Source organism: Salmo trutta, chromosome 4, assembly GCF_901001165.1.
Source record: "Salmo trutta chromosome 4, fSalTru1.1, whole genome shotgun sequence".
NCBI classification, from domain to species: domain Eukaryota; kingdom Metazoa; phylum Chordata; class Actinopteri; order Salmoniformes; family Salmonidae; genus Salmo; species Salmo trutta.
Genome location: NC_042960.1, coordinates 57,558,809 through 57,573,499, shown reverse-complemented (window position 1 = coordinate 57,573,499; position 14,691 = coordinate 57,558,809). Strand labels below are relative to the sequence as shown.

General features: G+C 46.0%; 3 protein-coding genes across 3 annotated transcripts; 2 read left to right on the top strand and 1 right to left on the bottom strand.

Annotated features, from left to right (window-relative positions):
- Positions 1-1,675: 1,675 nt before the first annotated feature.
- On the top strand, positions 1,676-2,884 carry LOC115192692 (induced myeloid leukemia cell differentiation protein Mcl-1 homolog). Its single transcript, XM_029751465.1, has 2 exons — positions 1,676-2,571; positions 2,651-2,884. Exons 1-2 carry the CDS (start codon positions 2,323-2,325, stop codon positions 2,765-2,767), a joined length of 366 nt encoding a protein of 121 aa, XP_029607325.1. The 5' UTR covers positions 1,676-2,322; the 3' UTR covers positions 2,768-2,884.
- A 5,727-nt stretch (positions 2,885-8,611) lies between these two features.
- On the top strand, positions 8,612-11,385 carry LOC115192691 (cell division control protein 2 homolog 3-like). The gene has a single exon (XM_029751464.1). It carries the CDS (start codon positions 8,612-8,614, stop codon positions 9,560-9,562), a length of 951 nt encoding a protein of 316 aa, XP_029607324.1. The 3' UTR covers positions 9,563-11,385.
- On the bottom strand, positions 9,740-11,027 carry LOC115192690 (uncharacterized). The gene is made up of 2 exons (XM_029751463.1): positions 10,132-11,027; positions 9,740-9,993 (listed from the first exon to the last, which is right to left on the bottom strand). The coding sequence occupies exons 1-2, from the start codon at positions 11,024-11,026 to the stop codon at positions 9,854-9,856; spliced, it is 1,035 nt and encodes a 344-aa protein (XP_029607323.1). The 5' UTR covers position 11,027; the 3' UTR covers positions 9,740-9,853.
- Positions 11,386-14,691: the final 3,306 nt, after the last annotated feature.

Here is a 14,691-nt window from a genome sequence, read left to right as displayed (position 1 = left end):
AAGAGGTTTATATTGTATTAACATAGATTGAGCAACATATAATAGACATGACTAACTGGAGGGTTGCTGGCTAGTAGGAGTGTAGGCTGAGTAGACTCGTGACACACACACACAATGCCTGGTTGTGGGGCCGCTCAAGGACAGGTGTACGGGAGGGGCTGGTAGAATGGAAGATGGCTGTAGCACAAAAGCAGAAACTGTCCTAACTGTAGCATAAAAACAGGCACTGTCCTTGGGTGTCTGACTCTCGGGTACACACATGAAGATAAGCTAGAAGACAACTATGCTTGGCATCAAAGATGCGTCTAGAGGCTGGGACCAGCCTGCACGCCAACGATAGGATGAGTAAGTTTAAACCATGCTCATCCTCCCTCTGACAGGCCAGCAGTGAGCGGGAACTATCTCTGTCAGAGTATTTAATGAAGAACTTATGATGTCATTTTCAGTTCTCTGTTTGCCCTGCGAGGTGTTACAGTGAACCCGTATATACGAAGATTGCATTTACCATTTATTCTGCTTGACTAATTCTATTAATAAACAGCTGAAAATATTTTCAGTAGCCTAGTGTTAAATTTTGTTCTGATACCAGAATTGAATTGACGCAGCCCTAACATCATACGGAAGGCAGCTGCTACAAGTTCGGCTTTCGACATCGGAATGATGCAGTTGAACACTATAACTGCAAGCCAAGTAACACCGGTTGACAAACTCATCGGGACTGAAAAACATAGAATGACCTTGCCTGAAGCAATTCTTACAACTCACCCTGAAGAGGCTACATTTTGAATACCTGAGGAAACATGTAGCTTGCTCTACAGACACCGTAGAAACGGACGGCCTGAGCACACTCCTGGACAGCTGAAAAGCGCTGTAGGCCTGAACCCTTTGGACGTTCTCCTCGAAAAAAAGATGAACGCTTGTTACACAGCTACCGGTCCACGATCGGAATATATTGAGATAGGAGGCGAGAGCTACCTTAGAATGGAAATGTATACCTTCCTTCGAACCCTAGAAGTGAAAGGTGAAACTCATGTCAGGAAGATGTTCATATCTGAATCTGCACTCAACCCAGCCGATATCGGAGCCGTAACACGTCAAGACGCTCAAAATTGGTACGGAGATAATAAGCGGGATGATCATCCCCATGTGCCAGTGTATACACTGGAAGAAGAAGCTACCATCACTCGCTCAAACGGCTCCCCCTGTTCACTAGGAGAGGACCTGGACATGAGTACAGCTCGGGAGACCTCATATTGGATAGCTCCTTAGCTTACGGCACCAAACACTTTGGTGTACTAGGAGAGTCTGCCAACATGTACTACCTTCCAAATACGGTTGACACACACAAATGTTTCATGTGTAACCTTGAAATCAAGAACTTTGTTGAGAACAATACCCTGCTAGGTGAGCACATCTTTCACGTATACAACACAAGCGGCCGCTGTAAGTACCTCACCGATAGGTACACGAATCGAGAAGACGAGCTAATGCTCTTACGAGGAAGGAACGGTACAGGAGGGGAAAGATTGCATTCCCTGATAGCATCATCACCAACTCGGCTTATGGGTACACTTCAATCAGCGGCCTGAACCACTGTGTTGTCTGCAGCACCCTCACCATCCAGGGAAGGTACCTACCCTCCCAGGGACATCACCCTCACTGCGATGAAATGACCAAAGAACATCGGATGAGGCTGAAGACTTTCACTTTTATACCTTGACATGTTACTCTTCTTTTGTTGTTGCACATTACCTTCTACTGTAACAAACATAAGACATTCTATGAGCATGGGTGATAAAATGATTGTAGTGTTGCTGTATTTAAATAAACGTAACATGAAGTACGTCTTTGATATCCTCTTGTCTCTTTGACCTGGCCGACTGCACAAGGCCGATGTTACCCCTGGTGTAATAGTTGCATTCTGTCAGTGTTAGAGCTAGCGTGAATAACTCCCACCATGTATATATAAGTGTCAACACGCCTGCAGACTATCATTGCAGTCATAGGTGTACCATAGGCTACCAGCGACTCATAAATGCACACAATGAAGATATCACATCAGGAAACATACCATCACCAGACCGGAGCCCTGGACATAGACACCAGGCAACTCATTAAATGTGTCCTAGGACAATGTACGGGACTTCTGAAACCTAGGTGGAACGAAAGCAAAGCTCTGTCAACAACGAGTAGAGTTATCGGGCAATTACTGGAGAAGCACAGATACACATACAACGGTAGGTATTGGGTTATGACACCAACAGCTAACACAAGCCAGTGACAAAGTAATTTAACATCTGTTGCACCATTGACCTTACAGGTATGATCAACACACTCTATGTGGATGACAGAGGGGATGACGTGAAGTTCCTCAGTTCAGTAGCCCATATCATCTTTGAAGACGGGACCGTCAACTGGGGCCGTGTTGCCAGCCTGATGTCTTTTGGGGCTGCGGTGTGCCAGTACTTGAGAGGCAAGGGGAGAGACGACTGTGTTGACGTGGTGGGAGAAGAGATAGCAGAGTACCTGGCCACTCACCACACGGACTGGCTAGTCAAACATAACTCCTGGGTACGTTCAGTAATGACTGAGAGATGCCACCATTGTCTTGGTATACCTGTAATCTAATATTTCTTTTGAAATGTTCCAGAATGGGTTCGCGGAGTTCTTTCTAGTAGCAGAACCTGAGTCCAGATGTAGGAACATCATCATGACCCTTTTCGGATTGGCCGGTATTGGCGCAACAATGACCTTCTTGGTTATGTGACTTTCAGAAGAGGCCTTTACCTGTTACCACTTTGTGCTTGATGCTTCTCACCATAGTGGAGATTGAGTATGATGTTAGGAATATGTACCGTAAAGGCTAATAAAGTAGTGAACCGCATTTGTGTTTGGTGTCTATCGTGATCCTGTGTCAGTTGTACAAAATAACATATGACTGCAGTACACAACTACTACACAAGACAAGTACGTCAAGGTATAGAATTTATTTGCAATGGTTAATGACAACAGTGGAGTTACATAGATGTTTACAATGGTATAATACAACAGTGGATATATGGATATGTACAATGGTGTAATACAACAGTGTGGATGTGTACAATGGTATAATACAACAGTGGAGTTACAGACAGAGTGCAGTCATATGCAGTACATCAGCGGTAGACTTGGGTATAGGCCAGGTACTGTCCTGTTCACAATAGTCCTGTTGGAAACCAAATACTGTTTCAGGGTTACTGTCAGTCCTCATCTAACCATAATAAGGACTCTAGTAGACTGTCTGTGTTGGTCCAATCAACCCTGCCCCCAGGAATGTTCATCAGGATGTCCTGAGTATCAAAGGTGTCAGTTGTCAGGTCCACAGTGTCTATACACAACACTTGGCTTGTGTGAGAGTCTCTCAGTATGCCCTTGTGCACGTGAAACTCATTGGTGATGTCTATACACTGCACTTCACCATTGGTACAGTCTTTCTGTGTACCGTTCCACTCCATCGGGAGGCACTCTGGCTCTAATACGGAATTGGTCTCTAAGATATAGGACTCGGATATCACGGCATCATTGTCGACATAAAGCAACTGGTATTCAGAGGAGTCAATCTGGATGATCTGGGTGTCAGAACCAATGTCATTAGCGTCAATGCACATACCCTCTGGTACGTTATAGGACTCGGATATCACGGCATCATTGTCGACATAAAGCAACTGGTATTCAGAGGAGTCAATCTGGATGATCTGGGTGTCAGAACCAATGGCATTAGCGTCAATGCACATACCCTCTGGTAAGTTATAGGACTCGGATATCACGGCATCATTGTCGACATAAAGCAACTGGTATTCAGAGGAGTCAATCTGGATGATCTGGGTGTCAGAACCAATGGCATTAGCGTCAATGCACATACCCTCTGGTACATTATTTTCCAAGACCTGGACTTCAGGGGAATCACCCCATATCTTTTCCAGAGTCCGTTTCCACTGGGAGTCCGAACACACCGAATGTGGCACAGATGTGTAGCATCCTACCTTACTTTTTATCACAACACCAAATATCTGCAGCACCCGGAAAATATTACACATCCTACGTGGTGGAATATCAAAGGTCTTGACCAAGTCCAGCAAGGTGAACATTCCTGGGTGATTGCGCACATGCCGGTAAACAGTTCCAATGTGTTTCTTCATACCAGGTTTGCTAAATACCGACAACTGATACCTTTGTCGTTTGCATGTGTATACCTTCCTATCTTTACTCAGAAGTCCAATACCTTCCAGGGCACAGAGTACGTCGTATAGTCTGCGGCTGCCATTGGTGTCTAGACTCAATAACTGTACGAGAGACATGTGGGTGAAAGTGTTCAATGTCTCCATTAGATGTAGGGTCTGTTTTGTAAGTGTGTCCAGATGGGTGTCCTCAGATACTGGTGACAGAGACATGGTTACTACTACTCTGACACAGGGTAAGGTAGTACAGTGTCTTTGGGTGGATGTACCCTATGCTGCCTAGTAGAGAGACTCAATCTGTGGTGTTACAGTCTGGCCAACAATGGCTTTAAAGGGGTTTCCAGTAGTATATTCATCCAACACCAACAATGTGTATCAGCCTTGCCTATAGTGACTTGTCAGACCAGGGCTGTAGTATCCAACAACACCCCTTGTCCAACCAAAGCTGATCCCTCCACACATGGCTACATGGCAACTGCGACTCCTATCCGCTTACGACTTGTATATCCAACCCATACTGACTCCTCTAGCCATGCCTAATTCAGGACTGCTTAATTGTTACACCCTGTCCAACCATGAGTTTCAGACCGTGCCTATAGTGACCCCTCCAATCGAGGCTATGGTATCCAACAACACCCCTTGTCCAACCAAAGCTGACTCCTCTAACCATGGCTACATGGCAACTAGGGCTCGAATCTGCTTAAGACTTGTACAGCCAAGCAAGAGTGATCCCTCCAAACAAGGCTGACACCTCGAACCATGGCTAATTCATGCAACCAAGGCTGAATATGTCAACCCTGGATAGTTTCCAAGGACTGCTTAGTTGTTCAGTAGCATAATCAATGGACCCTGCTCTTGCACTGATCACAGCCAGCCCGGTCTACATAGTCCCTTTGTAATCATTGTGAACCATAAGCAACACTACTGTGTCTTTGACCGTTGCTAATAGGACCCACTACGCTACTTTGTCTTCTGTAGATGTTGTATCTAATGGTGTACAATAGAACCCATGGACACAGAATAACTCTGGTATCATTGTTTATTTCGATGGCAATTACAACAGATATGGGGCACAATCATTTCACGACACAAGCAAAGTCTATCAGAATAAGCACAATCTGGCAATTAACAAGGTGCCTGAGACTTTAAACAACGGTATGTGTCATAAAAATAATCAAACTCTCTATTCAACTGGAGATGTGAATATGAATAAAGATGTCCCCAGTGTTCGAGCTTGTCAAGCATCCGACAGCCGTCATTCCGCAAGTAGCTGTAGACAGTGTATCCTTCTGGGTAAACATGGACACGTCTCACCCCATTACACTCGTTGAATATGTGGTTGCCGGTGCAGAACAGGAGGCCTTGAGTGGTACATTCGTGATGCTTTTCTACCTTGTACAAGGTACACGGGATCCCGACCAGCTTCTCGACCTCATCGAGTGTCATAGGCATCCTAGTCTCGAAGTAGCCACGGATTGTAGTCTGCTGACAGTGACAAAGTGACACTCGGTTAGGCCCATAACATGACATTTGCATAACAGGTCCAGACCCTGGTCTCTGCCAGACGGGTACACCCAGATGTGTATGTAACTGCAGGTGAGGTTGTTCAGTCTGGCACCTAGAGCCTCTAAGGCAGACCGGAGGTACGGGTCCACGAGAATACGCCACTTGGTGGAACGCGTCCTCCGGGAAGACCTGGTAACAACACCATTCGGCTTCGATTGAGGCTTAGATTGCCTCAACATGGTTTCTCCTTCCATTGTCAAACTCGCTATACCTTGCATTACTGCTGTATGGTCACACTCCATTGATCCAGTATACATAGAGCACAACCCCCTTCTTGGTATAGAGGTTGAATACAATTGTGAGTACACAGCTAGAATCAGACTGTATATAGGTGAGTCTGGTCAACTGACCCCTTGTACAGTGACACTACATTCTCCATACCCACACTGAAACGTCCAGAGTTGGATACGTCCTCCCCCTAAACACAGTGTCAGTTGGCTATATGAACCCTAGCTTGACATGTCCTACTGTCACATCTGTACTTTATTACTACTCTCCACTCTATAACTAAACCTTGGCCACGTAATCCAACCTCTCATAGCTGTGTCTCACATCTTCTAGGCTATCATGTTTCCTATAAAAGCTAGTGGTGTGGTACTAGTGGTACTCTTTCAGCAGTAGCTTCTGAAATGGCATCGAACCCAGGCTTCAATTGCAAATCCACACAGGAGCCTTCAATGCTACCACTGGGATACCAAGGTAGCGATCGCTTCCTGATTTTAACTGACGAAAGCAGCCCCTGGACTCGGGCTGAGACGAGTGATACAGCCGATATGAACGATGCAGAGACTGATATGTTCAACCGTATGCTCCAGTTTGCTACCTCAGGCCCTCCTTTCACATTAACTTTCAAAGTGATGATGTCAGGCTACCACAGAGTCAATACGTCGATCTCTGTGAGGGGCAACAGAAGAATGATGGTCCTTCTGAGGGATATACACGAGTGCCCGAGTAGGCACACCACCTATCACATCTATCTGTATAGGGCTCACACGGAATGTGAATCATTTCTAAGAGCTGTATGTGCTGCTGCTGCCAAGGCTCCAGGAACGTCTTCTTCGGTGTCAAACGGCGCCAGCGACGTCAAACGACCAACCGAAGACGACTTTGATGTTTGCCTTACCCTGGAGATTGATCAAACTCTACAGCATCAGACTAGGATTGAAACTGGTCCTATGTGTCCCAAGAACATGATACTCATCTTGAACAAGGCGCCGGTTTATAACATGGAAGACATCTGGTGCGCAATGAAGAATGTGGTGTGTCGAGTGTTGCTCTCTACCTACCTGCCACTATGTGGAATAGATGGAATGGGGAGAAATATTAGCAAGATGATGGAAGGAGCAAGTGTGGAAGGGGCAAGAGGGGAAGGATCAGGTGTGGATATAGGACAACCTGTAGCTGCCACTGATGAAGGGTCCGGTGTGGATATAGGACAACCTGTAGCTGCCACTGATGAAGAGTCCGGTGTGGACATTGGACACCCTGCAGTGGGTGACATTTAGCAAACAGCCCAATATGTATTGCCAGGATATGGGACATGATGGTCTAAGCCTAGGGTAGAGCAAGCTTGCTTTTATTATGTATCACTTCTATTGTTGAGAATATAACCATGTCAATGTACAATTGTGTCTGTATCCATTGCAAATGAACAATAATAAACTAATGAAATGCTACAGCAGTGTGTGTGTGTGTAATAAAACTCACGGACACAGAGTGCATCTGGTAACATCATGTATTTCATGGACAACTACAGCAGAAAGTGTTCACAAGCATTTATTGCGTCAGAACAAGTGTCATCTGGAGGCATGTGTTCAACTCTGGTTAACAAGCGTGTGGCACAGGTACAAGTTACAGCCTGGATCCCATACCCGTCTTAGTCTCGACTTAACGGTCGATTGTAGTGGCGGGTGGAGAGTGACACTGAGTGGTTATCACATCATGCGGAGCACTTTATATATGCATCATGTCCAACCCAGTACATATTGACAGGGGAGTAAAATAGAACAGTATTGCCATTTCCAAAGCAGTCAAAGCCTTGCCTTCTTCACGACCAAAACATCTTTTACCCTCTGTGTGAGTAGACAGACCCGGACATGCTATGCTCCCGAACGGGGAGTCAGTGAGATCCCTCACTTCGATATATCCACTCAGGCGGAATGCATGTGGACCTCGGTTATCCTGGGGCATTTGAACCTTGGGGGAATAAGGAGCCAGAATCAAAGTGTTAAACAAGCTTACTGCCTTACTCTTGTCCATGCAACACAGTGACAGCGACAGTGTATGACTTACAGCGCAATCAAGGTATTTCCTAACGCGCATCTTAAGGTCTGTCAACCCCTTGGAGCCTGGTCTATTGTCAAAGGGTGTGTTCTCTAACAGTGTCTCTATGGACAGGATACCATTCTGTGGTGAGAAGGTTCCATTTATCTGGAAGTGTAAGTGAGACCGGTATAAGTGCTGTTCCATTCTTGCAGGATAACAGCACCCTTTGATAGTGAGGGAAGATAGAACAGGTGTATGTTAGGACAGGTCCTCAAAAACGATGTTCCAATTACCAAGCTACAGGCATCATCGTGGTTATATTGCAAATTAATGGTTGGACTGTCCAGGCCTAATCGGCTCCTCAAAAAGGAACCATTGTCGGATTACCAAGCTTGAGGCAGCATCATGGTTGACTTGTGCATCTGTGGTTGGATCGGTCAGACAGATGCGGAATACACAGCACTGTTTGGTCAGACTCCTTAGACCATTAACAACCCCCCCCCCCTCAAAAGTCAATGCTGCTATATATAAGCTACTACAACTGAACCACTATACCAATCAGAATGGAGAAATACAAGAGAGGCCCTGTTTTAGGCAGCGGTGCATATGGAACCGTGTACAAAGTGACTTGTCTGACAACTGGGAAGGAGTATGCCTTGAAATATCACAACAGCAACAGAGGCATAGAGGACACAATAGTGAGAGAACTTTCATGTCTCACTGCACTAAAGGGTCACCCATATGTGATCAACATGCACGATTGTTTTGTAGATGATGGCAAGATAGCCATGCTCATGACCTACGTACCCTACACGTTGAGCGACGCTATCCACAATGGATACGGTGTGAAGTCGTACTACGAACAAGACCGTTGGCTACAGTGTCTCCCTTTGAGTTTCGTTGCTCACTTTAGTACACAGGTGGCTAATGCCCTGTCATACATGCACAGACGGAATATAATACACAGGGACATTACGCCTTACAACGTGCTGCTGACAGAAGATCTCACAGTGAAAGTGGCTGACTTGGGCCTCTCTAGACTTTCCGTGGAAGTGATGAGCCCAAATGTGGTCACGGAGCCCTACAGGGCCCCCGAATTGTTTTCCCAAAGACATACATCTGCAAAGTACACATGTGCCATAGACATGTGGAGTCTAGGGGTTATGATAGTGGATGCAATGCAAGGGAGGTGTGTATTCGTTGGCAGTACCATCAGATGTGAGAATAAGTCCATCTACAAGATCATCACAAGGACTCTATTTCCCAAAGAGAACCACAGTGCATCCACAAGCACACCCTGCGACCCTGACAACATAATGCCTAAAGTGATGCAGTGTGAACTAGTGAAAAGGATAGTCTTCAGATTGCTCACTGTCCGTGACACAGAGAGAATGTTGGCTCATGAACTGCTTCAGGACAGAGAATGGATGCGTGCTGCCGATATGACCAAGGAAGACCAAGATATAGTCAGAGGCCAGATACAGAGAAATGAAAGTACAGAGTGTGCGAAGTGAAGACGAAACACTAGCTGAACAGGGGGTGTGAGGAGTCTTTAACATGTTTATTCTCATGTTTCTTTTAAATGTATATTGAATATCCTTAAACAGTTATGATTATACATGCATGATTAATATGGTATCATTGTAGTGTCACAATAGATGTACAGGCAGGTATATTGTCAATAAACGATGTAATACATAAGGCATCACATACATCCTATATGTCAGTGGTAAATACACAATACCAAGAGTATAGGTAAATTATTGCTTGCACTACACAAGACACACTATAGGCAACATAAAAAGTCAATACATGAGTAGATTATTCATGATCAGAGTTGCCATCGTAATGAACAGTGGTATCAGGATGTGTGTGTTCAGGTTAGGTCCAGCAGACGGCCAAGACTTTTCCAAATCGACTATCATCCTCTTCAAGGTCCGTATACCTGCAGGGTGAGAGACAGGGTTAGTCCAATGCAAGTAGTAGTAGTAGTAGTAGTAGTAGTAGTAGTAGTAGTAGTAGTAGTAGTAGTAGTAGTAGTAGTAGTAGTAGTGTAATTAAAAGGAAACAACGTTAAACACACTGTCACTGATGTTGAGCAGTTCCACCGGTCTCCTCACGTCCTCCAACTCCTTCAGATCTGGCATGGTCAACATTGGGTGTCTTCGTGTTGTTGTAGTGGTGGTGGCACTCGCCAAGGCTGCTAGTTGTACATTGGAGCATGACATGTCAGCTTGCCCATGTCTCTGATACATGAAATAATGGTATTGCTTATCACCATATCCCCCGAATGTGGTTCCTTCATTGATAATGAAACAGCACTGGTGTGAGCTTAACATTCTGCTCATAGTGTCATTCCACACTTCAATTAAACTCCACATGTTGCGATTTCCAGGTTCTATGTAGAACATAGAGATTGTAATGACTCCATTCAGTGGCTTAACAAAGGCTGCCCTGTTAGCCGAGTCAACCTTGGCAGTGTAGTAGAACATAGCACATGTGCCTGCCTTCACACTCAGAGTAAAGGTCTCATTTCCTATCCTGTAAGTGCCTTCGTCGGTGCACGTGAGGAAGCGAATTATAACCTGGGACCCCACTGGGGTTTGCGTAACCTCATATATGTGTTCCCTAGCATACACAACGTTATTGTCTTTATAGAAAGGCTCAGTGGGACTCTCCAAGTATCCCGGCAACTTGACAGTGTTTCCCATTGTTGCTATAATGGTGATGGGTTCAGGTCTCTCATGTGTAAGACCTGGCGCTCTTGTCAACACACAACACTCAAATGTACTTGCTGCAGTGAACAGCATGCACATGTTGATAACAATGTGCATTTCCATAGTGACCGGTTGTATACAAGTGCTAGACAGAGTGGAGTCTTGACTGTGTTTACAGAGAGTGCAGCCTATGAATGGCTCCTGCAGGAGCAGTTGCTTCCTTTTATACCCCATAAAAACACATCCCCCTTCCCCTGACATCTATGTATCAGCCACCCATGGCTGATTCAACCTACCCAATGTGAAGTCTATGAGGGGTAGGAGTAAGCGACATACAACTGCCAAGTCCACGTACATATGTTCCAGAGCTCCATCCTAGCTCTGTCACCAAAACACTGATAACATTGTAGCTCTGGATGTGTAAAGTGAGTGGTTACCCTATATATCACAGCAATGAATGTTGACACAGGATCAGGTATGGGAATGCTGGACTAGTAGCAAAGTGTTGAGTGTGAAACGCAATACAAAGTCTCATACACAGGTGTCACTGTTTATTACAATAAATGATACATATAGACCCACATGTATATGCAACATAGCCTACTCAATCAGGATCAAAATATATACGCTAACAAGGAAATAAGTTTGTTCAAGAGAAACACACTCTTCAAGGAGTGAAATTCACGGATAAAGACAATTCCACCACAGGGCTGTAGCACATACTGACAGTTACGCCTCCTCTCGAACACTCCAGCCTTAGCTCTCCACTGTAGCCTAAGACGCGCCACATACTGAGACATTGTGATATACGTGATATGGCCCTCTGTATACAGGAGATACGTATCCACTTGAATGTCCTCCTCCTGCTCACCAGACATGAGTGATAAACGTTTTGCGTTGATCAAGGGCACAGGTATGTAACTGTCCAGAACAGCATCAGCATCCAGCAGATAGTCAGGGAGCTGTTGTTCAGCACTCCACTTCTCCACAAACACCGGGTTGCACAATGACTCTCCGTTCACCACATTTATGTCATTTAGCAGACACTCTTATCCAGAGCAACTTACAAATTGGTGCATTCACCTTATGATATCCAGTGGAACAACCACTTTACAATAGTACATCTATATCTTTTTTGGGGGGGAGGGTAGGGGGGAGGGTTAGAAGGATTATTTAATCCAATCCCAGGTATTCCTTAAAGAGGTGGGGTTTCAGGTTTCTCCGGAAGGTAGTGATTGACTCCGCTGTCCTGGCGTCGTGAGGGAGCTTGTTCCACCATTGGGGTGCCAGAGCAGCGAACAGTTTTGACTGGGCTGAGCGGGAACTGTGCTTCCGCAGAGGTAGGGAGGCGAGCAGGCCAGAGGTGGATGAACGCAGTGCCCTTCTTTGGGTGTAGGGACTGATCAGAGCCTGAAGGTACGGAAGTGCCGTTCCCCTCACAGCTCCGTAGGCAAACACAATGGTCTTGTAGCAGATGCGAGCTTCAACTGGAAGCCAGTGGAGTGTGCGGAGGAGCGGGGTGACGTCAGAGAACTTGGGAAGGTTGAACACCAGACGGGCTGCGGCGTTCTGGATGAGTTGTAGGGGTTTAATGGCACAGGCAGGGAGCCCCGCCAACAGCGAGTTGCAGTAATCCAGACGGGAGATGACAAGTGCCTGGATTAGGACCTGCGCCGCTTCCTGTGTGAGGCAGGGTCGTACTCTGCGAATGTTGTAGAGCATGAACCTACAGGATCGGGTCACCGCCTTGATGTTAGCAGAGAACGACAGGGTGTTGTCCAGGGTCACGCCAAGGCTCTTAGCACTCTGGGAGGAGGACACAATGGAGTTGTCCACCGTGATGGCGAGATCATGGAAAGGGCAGTCCTTCCCCGGGAGGAAGAGCAGCTCCGTCTTGCCGAGGTTCAGCTTGAGGTGGTGATCCGTCATCCACACTGATATGGCTGCCAGACATGCAGAGATGCGATTCGCCACCTGGTTATCAGAAGGGGGAAAGGAGAAGATTAATTGTGTGTCGTCTGCGTAGCAATGATAGGAGAGACCATGTGAGGATATGACAGAGCCAAGTGACTTGGTGTATAGCGAGAATAGGAGAGGGCCTAGAACAGAGCCCTGGGGGACACCAGTGGTGAGAGCACGTGGGGCGGAGACGGATTCTCGCCACGCCACCTGGTAGGAGCGACCTGTCAGGTAGGACGCAATCCAAGAGTGAGCCGCGCCGGAGATACCCAACTCGGAAAGGGTGGAGCAGAGGAGAGAGAGTTAGCTTTAGCAGTGCGGAGAGCCTCCGTGACACAGAGAAGAACAGTCTCAGTTGAATGACCAGTCTTGAAACCTGACTTATTTGGATCAAGAAGGTCATTCTGAGAGAGATAGCAAGAGAGCTGGCCAAGGACGGCACGCTCAAGAGTTTTGGAGAGAAAAGAAAGAAGGGATACTGGTCTGTAGTTGTTGACATCGGAGGGATCAAGTGTAGGTTTTTTGAGAAGGGGTGCAACTCTCGCTCTCTTGAAGACGGAAGGGTCGTAGCCAGCGGTCAAGGATGAGTTGATGAGCGAGGTGAAGTAAGGGAGAAGGTCTCTGGAAATGGTCTGGAGAAGAGAGGAGGGGATAGGGTCAAGCGGGCAGGTTGTTGGGCGGCCGGCCGTCACAAGTCGCAAGATTTCATCTGGAGAGAGAGGGGAGAAAGAGATCAAAGCATAGGGTAGGGCAATGTGAGCAGGACCAGCGGTGTCGTTTGACTTAACAAACGAGGATCGGATGTCGTAAACCTTAGTTTCAAAATGGTTGACAAAGTCATCCGCAGAGAGGGAGGAGGGGGGGAGGGGGAGGAGGATTCAGGAGGGAGGAGAAGGTGACAAAGAGCTTCCTAGGGTTAGAGGCAGATGCTTGGAATTTAGAGTGGTAGAAAGTGGCTTTAGCAGCAGAAACAGAGGAAGAAATCTGGGGTACACTGGTAGTGTTGTGTTTTGTGCAGGTTTGCATTGGATTACATTTGTGAGACTACCTTCGATTTTCATATTCTCGTACAACTCTGACACCACCGAACCCTCCTTGTTGTTCATGTTGCCGAGCAGCACAGCCATGGACACTGAGCCTTCATAGACAGTACGCTTGGCTGGATCACATTCATGACTTGTGATTGTGTGAGTCATGGCTCTAGTCAACTGTGTGTTGATAATCTGTACTGCTATGGGATCCTAAGGATCTAACAGAGTGTTAGGTTTCCAGTGAGCTCTCTTGGTCACATTTATACAAAGGTAATAGCCAACCAAGCGCCTCTGTAATAGAGACACAAAAACCGGAGAATACAGTTGATGTGACCTGATATTGAATATGTAATGCAAATTAAAATTATAATGGAAATGCAAATAAATTGTTGAATGATTATGAACATGGTCTTTTGCCTGCTATCGCCTGCAATGCAGTGAAGAAAACGATATGACAACAATAACGTCTAATGTAACTGGCCCCTCTAACAGTACAAATGGCCCCAGCTTGGCCCCCCCAGTTGAAATGGTCTAGAACCGCCACTGTGTGCAATGTCACATGCATCCCTATAAATTAATTAGGGTGGGACAAATTCTATTGTTGATACTCGAATTGAAATAAAAACAAAGTTGATTCTGGAAATATTCTAATGGTGATTATTAGGTTGCATAAACATGATTAGTGCTTTCCCCCCACAATTTTGGCCTTCAAATTTGAATAATTAAGGAGGAAAGATTGCTGCTGTTGGTCAATGTTCAGAGAGTGGGACACTGGCGGACTGGCTCTGACTGGTGAGAGAAACAGGCTTGCTTGCAGCCTAGTGCCCTAAGGTTCATAGAAACAGCCCTTCTCTAATGCTGTAGCCTACTTGAAACTAAATATGTTAAGGTTTATAATACTACCAAAGTTGTCTTTGAACTCTCTAAAATGAGCCC